The sequence below is a fragment of the Schistocerca cancellata genome, chromosome 2 (assembly GCF_023864275.1).
Source record: "Schistocerca cancellata isolate TAMUIC-IGC-003103 chromosome 2, iqSchCanc2.1, whole genome shotgun sequence".
NCBI lineage: Eukaryota > Metazoa > Arthropoda > Insecta > Orthoptera > Acrididae > Schistocerca > Schistocerca cancellata.
This window is the reverse complement of record NC_064627.1, coordinates 1,010,453,803-1,010,467,017: the sequence shown is the minus strand read 5'-3', so window position 1 is coordinate 1,010,467,017 and position 13,215 is coordinate 1,010,453,803. Positions and strand designations below refer to the sequence as shown.

The window sequence follows — 13,215 nt, the reverse complement described above, 5'->3', positions numbered from 1 at the left end:
ACTTTTAGCTCTGGACATGTGTATGCAGAGGAACTACGGCTCAAATGTAAACAAGTAGTTGCCCACGCACTGGATATACACTAAGGTGAGAAAAGTCATGGGATGCCTCCTAATACAATGTTGAATCTCCTTTTGCCCAGCAGAGTGCAGCAACCCAACATGTCCCAGATCTCACAAGTTGTTGGAAGTCCTCTGGAGAAATATTGAGCAATGCTTCCGCTACATCCATCCATTATTGTGAAAATGTCGCTGTGTAGGATTTTGCGCATGAAATGATCTCTCGATTATGTTCCATAAATGGCTGATGGAGATTCACGTCAGGTGATTTGGGTTGCCAAATAATTTGCTCATACTGTCCAGAATGTTCTTCAAACCAATCACAAACAATTGTGGACTGGTGACATGGCACACTGTGATCCATGAAAAGTACTTCATTGTTTGGGAACAAGACATCCATGAATGGCTGCAAATGATCTACAAGTACCTGAACATAACCGTTTCCAGTCAGTGGTTGGTTCAGTTGGACCCACATCATTACGGAGCCAACACCAGCTTGCACAGTGCCTTATTGACCACTTGGCTCCACCGCTTCATGGTGTGTGGGCCACAGTCAAACCCTACCATCAGCACTTAGCAACAGAAATTGGTGTTTCCATCCATTAAGGGTCCGACTGAAATTGGTTTTTCCATCCGTTTAGGATCCAATTGAAATGGTCCCAAGCCAAAGAAGTAGCACTGCAAGCGATGTCATGCTGTTAGCAGAGGTTCTTGCATCGGTCGTCTGCTGCCACAGTACATCTACACCAAATGTCACAGCACTGTTCTAACAGATGCATTTGTTGTACACTGCAAATTGATTTGTGCAGTTATTTCATGCAGTGTTGCTTGTCTGTTAGCACTGACAACTCTACTAAAATGGTGCTGTTCTCAGTCAGTAAGTGAAGGTTGTCAACACTGTGTTGCCCATGGTGAGGGGTAATGCCTGAAATTTGGTATTCTCGGCACATTCTTGACACTGTGGATGTCAGAATGTTGAATTTCTTAATGATTTCTGAAATGGAATGTCCCACGCATCTAGCTACAACTACCATTCTGTTTTTGAAGTCTGTTAATTCCCGCTGTGCAACCATAATCACGTCAGAAACATTTTCACACGAATCACCGGAGTACAAATGGCAGCTTTGCCAATGCACTGCCCTTTTATGTCTGTGTACACGATACTAGGAGCACCTGTATATGTCTATATTGCTATACCATTACTTCTGTCACCTCACTGTATATGTGCCCAGTGGAACAGTTTATGACAGGGGAGACGCTCTAGAGCATATAGTCACTGCAAAGAAACTTCTAAAGACACAGAGATTACTGCATAATAGGTGTAAGACAAAGCTTAGGGCTATAGATAGAGAGATACTAAATGAAACACATTTCACTGTCAAGAGAGAAATGTATGAAGCCTACAATGCTACTGTAGCAGATTTTTTCAAATTATCTTTCAAAAACCCAAAGAAATTCTAGTAATTGCAACACTGTTAGTGGCACCAGAGTTACTGTCTAATCACTCAAGGATGAGACAGGATCTGAAATTAAGGGTAGCAAAACAAAAGCAGAAATGCTTAACTCTGTTTTAAAATGTTCTTTTACATACAAACGCCCAGAGAACTGCCCTCATTTAATCCTCTTAACACTGAAAAAGATGAGTGAAACTGGTATCAGAGCCCATGGCATTGAGAAATATCTGAAACTGTTGAAACTGAACAGAGCTCCGGGGCTCAGTGGAATCCCTATCAGATTCCATACTGAATTTTTGGGCAATTTAGCCCCTCTTTCAACTATATCGATTCCATGTTGAATTTTTGGGCGATTTAGCCCCTCTTTCAACTATAATCTATCACTGATCCCTCCACTACCAGTCACAATAATGTAGAGGAAATTTTTCTATACCCTATACAGGAACAGTCACGGAGTTCAGCAGCATTCACTATGGATAAAATTCCCTCAAATAAAACACTGTGCCCAGTAGTTGGAAGGAAGCACAGGTCTCACAAACCTACAAGAAGGGTAGCAGAAGTGATCCACAAAACAACTGTTCAATATCCTTGACACTGATTTGTTGTAGAATCTAAAAACATACTCTTACCTCAAGAATGATGAAACACCTTGAACACAATGACCTCATCCATGCCAACCAGCATTAAGTCCAGGAAAATTAATCTTGTGAGACTCACTTTGCACTTTTCTCATACGATACACTGAAAGCCTAGGATCGTGGCAGTCAGGTACATGCAGTACTTCCCAAGTTCCGAAAAGCATTTGACTCAGTACCGCTTCTACATTTACCATCAAAAGTCCAGTCATATGGGGTATCAAGTGAAATTTATGACTAGGTTCAAAAAAATGGTTCAAATGGCTCTGAGCACTATGGGACTTAACATCTGAGGTCATCAGTCCCCTTGAACTTAGAACTACTTAAACCTAACCAACCTAAGGACATCACACACATCCATGCCCGAGGCAGGATTCGAACCTGTGACTATAGCGATTGAAAATTTTCTGGTAGGGAGGATGCAGCAAGTTATCTTAAACAGACGCAAAATCCCCACGATTGGCAATCTTTTATAGTAGCTCAAAATTTACCGCAGAGTTCAATGCAAGATGCTTATAACAGTTTCCACAACAAAACTTTGTCTCGAAACCTGGCAGAAAATCCAAACAGATTCTGGTCGTATTTGAAGTATGTTAGTGGCAAGAAACAATCAATGCCTTCTCTGTGTGATAGCAATAGAGATACTATCGAAGACAGTGCTGCCAAAGCAGAGTTACTAAACACAGCCTTCCGAAATGCCTTCACAAAAGAAGGCGAAGTAAATATTCCAGAATTTGAATCAAGAACAGCTGCCATAATGAGTAACGTAGAAGTAAATATCCTCAGAGTAGTGAAGCAACTTAAATCACTTAATAAAAGCAAGTCTTCTGGTCCAGACTGTATACCAATTAGGTTCCTTTCAGAGTAAGCTGATGCATTAGCTCCATACTTGACAATCATAACAACCATTCGCTCGACGAGAGATCTGTACCCAAAGACTGGAAAGTTGCACAGGTCACACCAATACTCAAGAAACGTAGTACGAGTAATCCACTTCATTACAGGCCCATATCATTAATGTCGATATGCAGCAGGATTCTGGAACATATATTGTGTTTGAACATTATGAATTATGTCAAACAAAATGGTCTATTGAGACACAGTCCACATGGGTTTAGAAAACATCGTTTTTGTGAAACACAACTAGCTCTTTATTTGCATGAAGTGGTGAGTACTATTAACAAGGGATTTCAGATCGATTCCCTATTTCTGGATTTCCAGAAGACTTTTGACACTGTACCACACAAGCGGCTTATAGTGAAATTGCGTGCTTATGGAATATCGTCTCGGTTATGTGACTGAATTTGTGACTTCCTGACAGAGAGGTCACAGTTCATAGTAATTGACATAAAGTCACCGAGTAAAACAGAAATGATTTCTGGTGGTGTTCCCCAAAGTAGTGTTATAGGCCCTTTACTGTTCCTTATCTATATAAAAGATTTGGGAGACAATCTGAGCAGCCGCCGTATGTTTTTTGCAGATGATGCAGTCATTTATCGACTAGTAATGTCATCAGAAGATCAAAACAAACTGCAAAATGATTTAGAAAAGATACCTGAATGGTGCGAAAATTGGCAGTTGACCCTAAAAGACGAAAAGTGTGAGGTCATCTGCATGAGTGCTAAACAGATCTGTTAAACTTCAGTTTCATGATAAATTAGTCAAATCTAAAGGCCGCAAAGTCAACTAAATACCTAGGAATTACAATTACGAACAACTTAAATTGGAAGGAACACATAGAAAATGTTGTGGGGAAGGACACTTAGAAAATGTAACAGATCTACTAAGGAGACTGCCAACACTATGCTTGTCTGCCCGCTTTTAGAATACTGCTGCATGGTGGGGGATCCTTACCAGACAGAGTACATCGATAAAGTTCAAAGAAGGGCAGCAAGTTTTGCATTATCCCAAAATATGGGAGAGAGTGTCACTGAAACGATACAGGATTTGGGTTCAAAATGGTTCAAATAGATCTGAGCACTATGGGACTTAACTGCTTAGGTCATCAGTCCCCTAGAACTTAGAACTACTTATACCTAACTAACCTAAGGACATCACACACATCCATGCCCGAGGCAGGATTCGAACCTGCAACCGTAGCGGTTGCGCGGTTCCAGATTGTAGCACCTAGAACCACTCGGCCACTCTGGCCGGCCCAGGATTTGGGCTGGACATCATTAAAAGAAAGACTTTTGTTGCGACAGAATCTTCCCACGAAATTCCAATCACCAACTTTCTCCTCCAAATGCGAAAATATTTTGTTGACACCAACCTACATAGGGAGAAACAATCACCATGATACAATAAGGGAAATCAGAGCTCGTACGGGAAGATATTGGTGTTCATTTTTTCCGTGTGCTATACGAGATTGGAATAATAGAGAATTGTGAAGGTGGTTCGATGAACCCTCTGCCAGGCACTTAAATGTGATTTGCAGAGTATCCATGTAGATGTAGATCATGGATGAAGAATCAAAGATATGTGTAAAACTAATTTTGGATGTGTCCCAGGGAACTGTGTTGGGACCATTGCTGTTCCTGTTGTATATTAATGACCTTGCAGACAATATTAATAGTAACTTCTGACTTTTTGCAGTTGATGGAGTTATCTATAATGAAGCACTGTCTGAAAGAAGAATAAATATTCAGTCAGATCGAGATAAGATTTCAAACTGTTCAGAAATGTGAAATTATGCACTTCACAAAAAAAAAAGCCACAGTATCCTATGAAGGCAGTACAGTGAGTCATAATTGGAATTGGTCAACTCATTCCAATATATGGATGTAACAGTGAAATGGAATGGTCAAATAGGCTCAGTAGCTGGTAAAGCAGGGGGCGGACTTCAGTTTTTGATAGAATACTAGGGAAATACAATCTATCTACAAAGCAGATTTCTTACAAATCACCTGTGAGACACATCCTAGAAGATTGTTCAGCTATGTAGGCTCTGTACTGAATAGGACTAATAGAGAATATTGAACACAGACAGAGAAGGGCAACACAGATGTTCACAGGTTTGTCTGACCTATGGGAGAATGTCACAGAGATGCTGAAGAAACAAAATTGGCAGATTCTTGAAGATAAATGTATACTATCTCACAAAAGTCTACCTACAAAGTTTCAAGAACCAGTTTTAAATGATAACTCTTGGTATAAAGAACAACCCTCTATGTATCACTTCCAAAGGGATTGTGAGGACAAGATTAGATTAATTACAGCATGTACGGGAACATTTAAACAGTCATTCTTCTCACACTCACTATATGAACAGAATGGAATGGGAAAAATACCTAATGACTGATACAGTGGTTTACAGAGTGTGGAGGTGGACATTGATGTAGGTTGCAAAAGGTTATGAAAGAAGGGCAAATCACTCAGACTTCTGGATGAGAGTGGCCTTTAGAGAGGAAGGGGGTAGACAAAAATACAGGAGGAGGTGTCAGAGAGAGAGAGAGAGAGAGAGAGAGAGAGAGAGAGAGAGAGAGAGAGCTATCAACAGTAAGCACTGTGCCAGCTTCAGTCCAAAGAATGAGAAATAAAGATAGAGAAATAGATTGGGGGAAGGGAAATGAATAGTGAAATTATGAACTAGGACAGCAGAATAAAACAGAGAAGGAACCTTTCCTCCTGCTTCTCACCTTGCCCTCCCCCCCACCCAAAGACACAACCCCTCACCACAGCTGCCTGACAAATTGCAGTTCTTGCATTGTGTGTCCAGCCAGCACAATGTAGGTGCACAGTGGTGTGTGTGTGTGTGTGTGTGTGTGTGTGTGTGTGTGTGTGTGTGTGTGTGTGTCCTCTAGCTTGTTATAGGATTTCTTTCTGAAGTTTGGAAAGCTTTCATTCTCTTTTTGTGCAGCTGTCAATGACTCCATGCTCCTTTACTCCCATCAGACACAGAAAAGTGTTAAGCTGTGAAAAGTTGGACAACACTGCCTAATACAAGCAGAGACCCACTTGACTAGTAAAGGCTCAGCATTTCACAAATGTTTAAAATACCCTGGAGCCTCATAAAACAGATATCCCTCCACTTAATTACAGACATTCTTCACCGCCAGATACATTTTCCCTACCATAATATTCACATTCACGACCGAAACTCCACTTCTGCCAGTATACACAATGCAAATTACAAATGTTTCTTTTAAATTGTGCAATTAATCATCTTGAACAAATAAAAATATGGACATAAAAAAGCTTTATAACTACTTGAAGGATAAAATATGTACCTGCTTACATGAGCACTGGTCGGAGTATAATTTTCATTACATCCAGTACTACTTTCACTATGGGCACAGGTATTATATGCAAATGACTCAAAAACAGAGCTATGGGTAAGCGGCTCATTTGAACAGGTTTTAGTGCAGTAGTCCACAGCTTCAGAATGGTGAGAAATATGTAAAGGTAAACTATGATTGAGCCACTGAGATTTCACAACAACACATATTGGTTTTTCACTGTTGCAGGAAGTTGTATAGTGCTTCACTTTTAACCAATAATCACATTCAACCACTGATCTCTTCAGATTCTGCCTGGACTCTGTAAAAAGTTATGAAATAGGAATTTCAGGACATGCACCAAAATACGTAAATTCATATGTAACTAACATTTATGGACTTACGTGCATATAGCTACTGTTCTTTGACAATAGCACAAAATAAACAAGTTTAAAATAACGTCCCAGAATTTTCAGTACATCTATATAAATAAAAATATAAATGTTCGTTTGCTGAAATTATATATCTCAAAAAGTTTTTCCACCAATTGCTTTGAAATTCTGACACAACATTGCATTAGATTTTTATATACCTACAGGAGCACCATACATATACTCCATTAGCAAAAGTCTCATGTTCCTTTGTCCAAAATCTTAGATCTCCAATTCCTCTGAAATTCTGACAAAATGTTGCATTCAAATATGCTGATGTTTTTATGTACCTGCTGAAGCGTCATATGGTGTGTGTGTGTGTGTGTGTGTGTGTGTGTATGTGTGTATGTGTGTGTGTGAGAGAGAGAGAGAGAGAGAGGGACATAAAAATGAGTGTGTGTGTGTGGGGGGGGGGGGGGGGGGAGGAGGGGGTTGGTTCGCGCGCATGCCCTTGTGCATGTATGTGTGTTCCATGCCTTCTCCTAAACCACTGGACCAATTTCAACCAAACTTGGTACACAAATCCCTTATTGTCAGGCAACAACAATTATTATGGGGTAAGAACCATTTACCTATTATAATTCAGGAGATATGATGTCATAAACAATGAGGCATGACACTTGCTTTGAACTGTGAAGTGCAGATAGCTCCAATGAAAACAGTAGCCATCTATGGAGCTAAGAAGAGGCATTGCCATAGAGGCACTTACAAAACCGTGTTGTAGACATGCAAAGCAGCTGTACCAAATGAACACAAACTTCCCATGATACCATACTTATACATTTGTACATTACATACACTTCTTTGTACCACTGTTCCATAATTTCAAAGATATTTTCACAAATATATGTAAATGAAATTTTTTCAATATTGCAGTACAAACTCAGTTTTTTTGTTTTATATACCATATGGAACTTCTGTAGGTGTATAAAACCGTGTGTGTATTCGAACGCAACATTGTGGCCAAATTTCAAAGGAATAGGTGAAGAACATTCAGAGATTTCAGGTTCTGAACACATGAGCAGTTAGACCTATATAAATAACAATGAAAATGATAATTAGTTCAAAATTTAAATCTCTGAAAGTTCTTTACTGATTGCTTTCAAATTTTGATACAATTTTGCATTCAAATATGAGTGTTTTTATATACCAATTTTTAAAAATATATTTAATATGAACATAAATGTGAAAAGGGAAACATCATTACAAAAAATCTTGAAAAGTTCTTGACCAATTTGCTTCACATTTTTACACAATACTCTAGTGAATATTCAGACAGCCATTAGCTGTGTAATTTTAACTTCAAATTTTTACAATTTATGTAGTAAGTGTTGGACACGCACACACAGATATATATTTTTAGCAAACAGTAAAGTTGTATTTATGGTTTCTTGGCTTTGATTACAATACTAATGCAGAATGTGAATTTTCAATAACAGTAACCAGGATACAGATTAGCTGGCTGTTTTTCAAGACGTTCCTTGCTGGCTGGGGGGGTGGCTATGTACATAAAAAACAGTATTCCATTACAGTCCATAGACATACCATGGCACTGCACTGAACAGATATTTGAATGTTGTGCAGGGGCAGTTGAATGAATTACAATGTCATTGGCGAATCTCAAAGTTTTTATTTCTTCTCCATGGATTTTGATACCTACTCCAAATTTTTCTTTTGTTCCCTTCACTGCTTGCTCAATATACAGATTGAATAATGTCGGGGATAGGCTACAACCCAGTCTCACTCCCTTCCCAACCACTGCTTCCCTTTCATGCCTCTCGACTCTTATAACTGCCATCTGGTTTCTGTACAAATTGTAAATAGCCTTTCACTCCCTGTATTTCACCCCTGCCACCTTCAGAATTTGAAAGAGAGTATTCCAGTCAACATTTAAGTTAAGCAGTATTAAATGGTTAACTGTCAAGGACATAACAGTTCCCTACTACTGGGCTCCAACTAGTTACATCTGATATTATGGTAGGCGGCCATCCAGAGGAAACAGAGGAGTAGGCTTCATCAGCAGATACAGTTTAGCAACTAGTGTACCATAGCAGGAGGCAACAAGAAAGCTGAAGAGGCATTTGTCTGACCAATTGGCAAAAAAGACTTTCATTCTGTATGTTCCAATATACCTTACACACCACAAAGAGAAAAACTTGCTCTAAAAACATGCCTATTATATCCTTTGTACATGGGAAATAAATTACATTTAGTTGTCAATGTTAATATTTAACTTTTTTTAAAGAAGGACTGAACACACATTTTTTATTGCTGCCTTATTATTAATGACATTATATATCAGTATCAATAGGCTATTTTCCTATGTTAAAAATTGGTTCCAATTGCTGTTTTATTCTGCATGATTATAACATTTAAATAGCATTTATGGTTAATGTTCTTGCAAAACATCTGTTATTTTTATGACATTAAAGCTTAAAAATCAATAAATAACAAGATGTATCTAAAAAGAAAGATGATGAGACTTACCAAACAAAAGTGCTGGCAGGTCGATAGACACACAAACAAACACAAACATACACACAAAATTCAAGCTTTCGCAACAAGCGGTTGCTTCGTCAGGAAAGAGGGAAGGAGAGGGAAAGACGAAAGGATGTGGGTTTTAAGGGAGAGGGTAAGGAGTCATTCCAAACCCAGGAACGGAAAGACTTACCTTAGGGGGAAAAAAGGACAGGTATACACTCGCACACACACACACACATATCCATCCGCATATACACAGACACAAGCAGACATTTGTAAAGGACATTGGCCTTTACAAATGTCTGCTTGTGTCTGTGTATATGCGGATGGATATGTGTGTGTGTGTGTGTGTGTGTGTGTGTGTGTGTGTGTGTGTGTGTGCGCGCGCGCGCGCGCGCGCGCGAGCGCGCGCGCGCGAGTGTATACCTGTCCTTTTTTCCCCCTAAGGTAATTCTTTCCGTTCCCGGGATTGGAATGACTCCTTACCCTCTCCCTTAAAACCCACATCCTTTAGTCTTTCCCTTTCCTTCCCTCTTTCCTGACGAAGCAACCGTTTGTTGCGAAAGCTTGAATTTTGTGTGTATGTTTGTGTTTGTTTGTGTGTCTATTGACCTGCCAGCGCTTTTGTTTGGTAAGTCTCTTCATCTTTCTTTTTAGATATATTTTTCCCACGTGGAATGTTTCCCTCTATTATAAATATCAAGATGTGATCACGTGATCAAAAATGCTCTGTTATTGGCTGATGCTCTGGAGATACCACAGGCTAGGAGTAAGATGAAGCTATATGTGTGTTACAAGAGCGTTAGGCAAAGTTACGAGTTTTTATATACTTTTTCTGCAAACAATTTAACTACTTAGTGATGGAAAATGTGATTACAACTTTTAAGTAACATAGACGGGAAATTTGTGAACACTGATGGTGGAAGCCTTGTGAAAGTTGATGCGTTTATACTCCACCCATTTAGAGTGGCAATATGTGCAACAATGGACATACTGCAACATTATTAAACTTGCTCAGAACTAAGGAATTGTGGAACTTTTGCAAATGAGTCCCTATATTATAACTAGATTGTTGACTACAGTCAAGAGCTACAACCCAAAGTACAATAAAATTATTCTTAGCAAAGCTTAGTGCTGATTTCCTCTGTAGAACACACTCAGCAGAGAATCTATTTCTAGTGGACATTTGGCAGCATAATGGATAACACATGCAACTGCAGAGAAAGTGGTCACATGTTCAAATACTGGGAACGTCATATATTTTAAAAAGTTTTACACGAAATATGAAAATTGAGTTAGCAATAACTGATTGTAGCAGTTGTTTCAGTTGTGGCATGTATTATACATTGCTTCACATGAGTCTTAGTCTGAGAATGGACAACGGAGGAAAAACGCATTTACTTTGTGAACAAACAGTTCACTTTTTGGAAAGCTTTTCTAGTACCAGAGATATCACCATACGCACACAGCACAATGAAGTGTAGGGCGATGAGATTATAGAGAGAGAGAGAGAGAGAGAGAGAGAGAGAGAGAGAGATAAAGCGTGTACACCCTGCAAGTGACACAAAAGTAAGGGTTGTGATGTTTGTGAGAGTAAACCAATGTTGGTGTCTGAAGCAGACTTAATTCATCTTTATGTACGATGATGAAACTGCAAGAGTTTAAACAATAAGGATCCTAGTTGGACAGTAGAAAGGTAAAAAAATTGTTTTTCATAAAATAAAAAGACTGTAGTCACATTAATTAGAAAATATCTTTTTGAGCATAAAGTGTGTGAATGTGAACAGCAAATGCAAATTGAAGTGCATGTAAACAGCAAGGAAAACACAATAATATTCTGATTGGTGTGGTGAAGTTTTGTGATTGCGATTTGGTTATCAAATGAGAGAACTGTCAAGTCATTTTACAAATAAGTTAAAATGTTATTTCAGATTAGATTCAAACCAGTGATCTATGGACATCACCTTGTAAAATTTGATGGGGTACCACTCTAACAAGTGAGCTACTGAACAACTGAGGTGCAGTTAGGTAAAAAGACAATTTTCTCTAGGTGTTTAATTTCATTGAATGACGCTATCCTTCTTTGTAATAGTGGGAAAGCATCTCTTGAAGGTAAGTTAATGTTAACCTCACAGTGAAACACATTTTTAATTAGATTAGTGAACTCGTTCGTCGACATGATGGCAATTTGCTGGTAGAGTACAACCATATTTTATGCACTCTCTCATTCTCTGGAACATTCAAAAACAACTTTTCAGGAGTTTTTTATAGATGTATTTGTACAGTATATTGCTATACACCATTTGTAACCTATTTTCCAAAACGTAAATTCCTAAACAAGACATCACTGTGAATTAGCATTATGACAGTAGGAGCAGCGAGGTAGCCAGAGATGTCACAAGCATCACATGATTCGAACGAAGCATTATACAGTGCTTTCAAATTATTTTAATTTCATTTCTGTTTTTATAGAAAAATATTGAAATTCAAGAGGAAAAACAGCATGTCAGGAGCAAAAATGACATAATTAATCATTTGAGACTATTTCTAGAAAACAGTCAAATAATCTTATTTTCTTCCTGGTGAGAAAAATGTATACTTCCTACTCTTAATTTGCTTCCTTTGCTGCCTATCATTTGTGTATTTTTTACCTGGTCGCCACTTCAACTAACCATATTTACGACAGTTTAAATTAAATTGCGATCAACGGTCTTTTCCACAGCCTTCTAGCAATTTCATCCTCATAAATAACAAATCTACTTATACTGCACTAAACACCATATCAGTCTTGTACAGAATACAAAGTTATATGTTTGGGCATTCTATATTATAAAGGGTGATCAAAAGGTTTCCGTTCAAAGGCCAAATTAACCCCTTGCCTACCCACATTAGAGTCTAGCTGGGTTGCTTATATGCTGTAGCAACACCCACAAGTTTTTAACTTTCCTAATCTCTCTGAAACGACATGAAAATTAATGTATGTAAACAATGGAAAATCCAAGATGGAATAATGACAATATTATACAAAAGATAGATTGCTACTCATTTTATAGTGGACATGTTGAGTTGTAGAAAGCCATATCAAAAAGACAGTCTGGCCTTGGCAGCCACAGACAGTGGTAATGCGTGTGAGAGTTATTGTCTAATTCAGAGGAAGGACTTTTGGCTGAAAGCTTACTAGTTTAGCAACCTTTTTGTAATGACTGACTGTGACTCCACATCCCCATTATATGGTGAGTAATAATCTATCCATTTCTTAATGTTGTCAGTATATCTACATGGGTTCATAACTGAAACATTGAAAAAGGAAGTGTTGCTGTCCTGGACACATGCATGAAAAATGATGGAATATCTGAAGTAGTTTGTATAACTGTATCAAAAATGTTTGACAGGAACTGAAGGCAATAAGCTTGATCTACATATTTGAAGTTGCCACGGTTTTTGTTCATCTAGAGAATGTTACATAGTTTGTAAAGGAAAAGAACCCACAAAACAATTTTTTTACTGACTTTATTTGCAAACTGTTTTCACAAAGTTTGTTTCCATTCTCAATGCTGTATGATTTGACAGTTTGACACCCTACAAGCACAAGGAAATCACCACTAAAAGTTCTCACGAACTCCATCACATTGTTAGCACACAACCACGAAGCGAAGGCCTTGCAGCACACAATGCCACGTCGTATACCAGCTATGCTGTAATTTATGCACAGCATTTTATGTGAACGTGACCACCAACCAGCTGTTCACTCAAATATATGGCCATCACCAAAGTATAGCTAAGAGTGGAGTTGACCACCCAGTGAGACAGAATGCTGCTGAACACAACATGCTTGGCTGCCATATGGATTCTCTAGTGCCATAACACCTGCTCCCTGAGTTTCTTAGAGGGGAGTTATGGCTGCAATACATCCTTCAACCCTGTAATCCTTCTGGCCTCA

At 38.6% G+C, this 13,215-nt stretch overlaps 1 protein-coding gene across 1 annotated transcript in view; it reads right to left on the bottom strand.

Moving 5' to 3' along the window:
• The window catches only part of LOC126162981 (thioredoxin domain-containing protein 11), a 160,929-nt gene that overhangs the window by 18,328 nt on the left and 129,386 nt on the right, over positions 1-13,215 (bottom strand). The window contains exon 7 of the mRNA XM_049919835.1: positions 6,376-6,685. Within this exon, the coding sequence (XP_049775792.1) occupies positions 6,376-6,685 (310 nt within the window). The remainder of the gene's footprint in view (positions 1-6,375; positions 6,686-13,215) is intronic.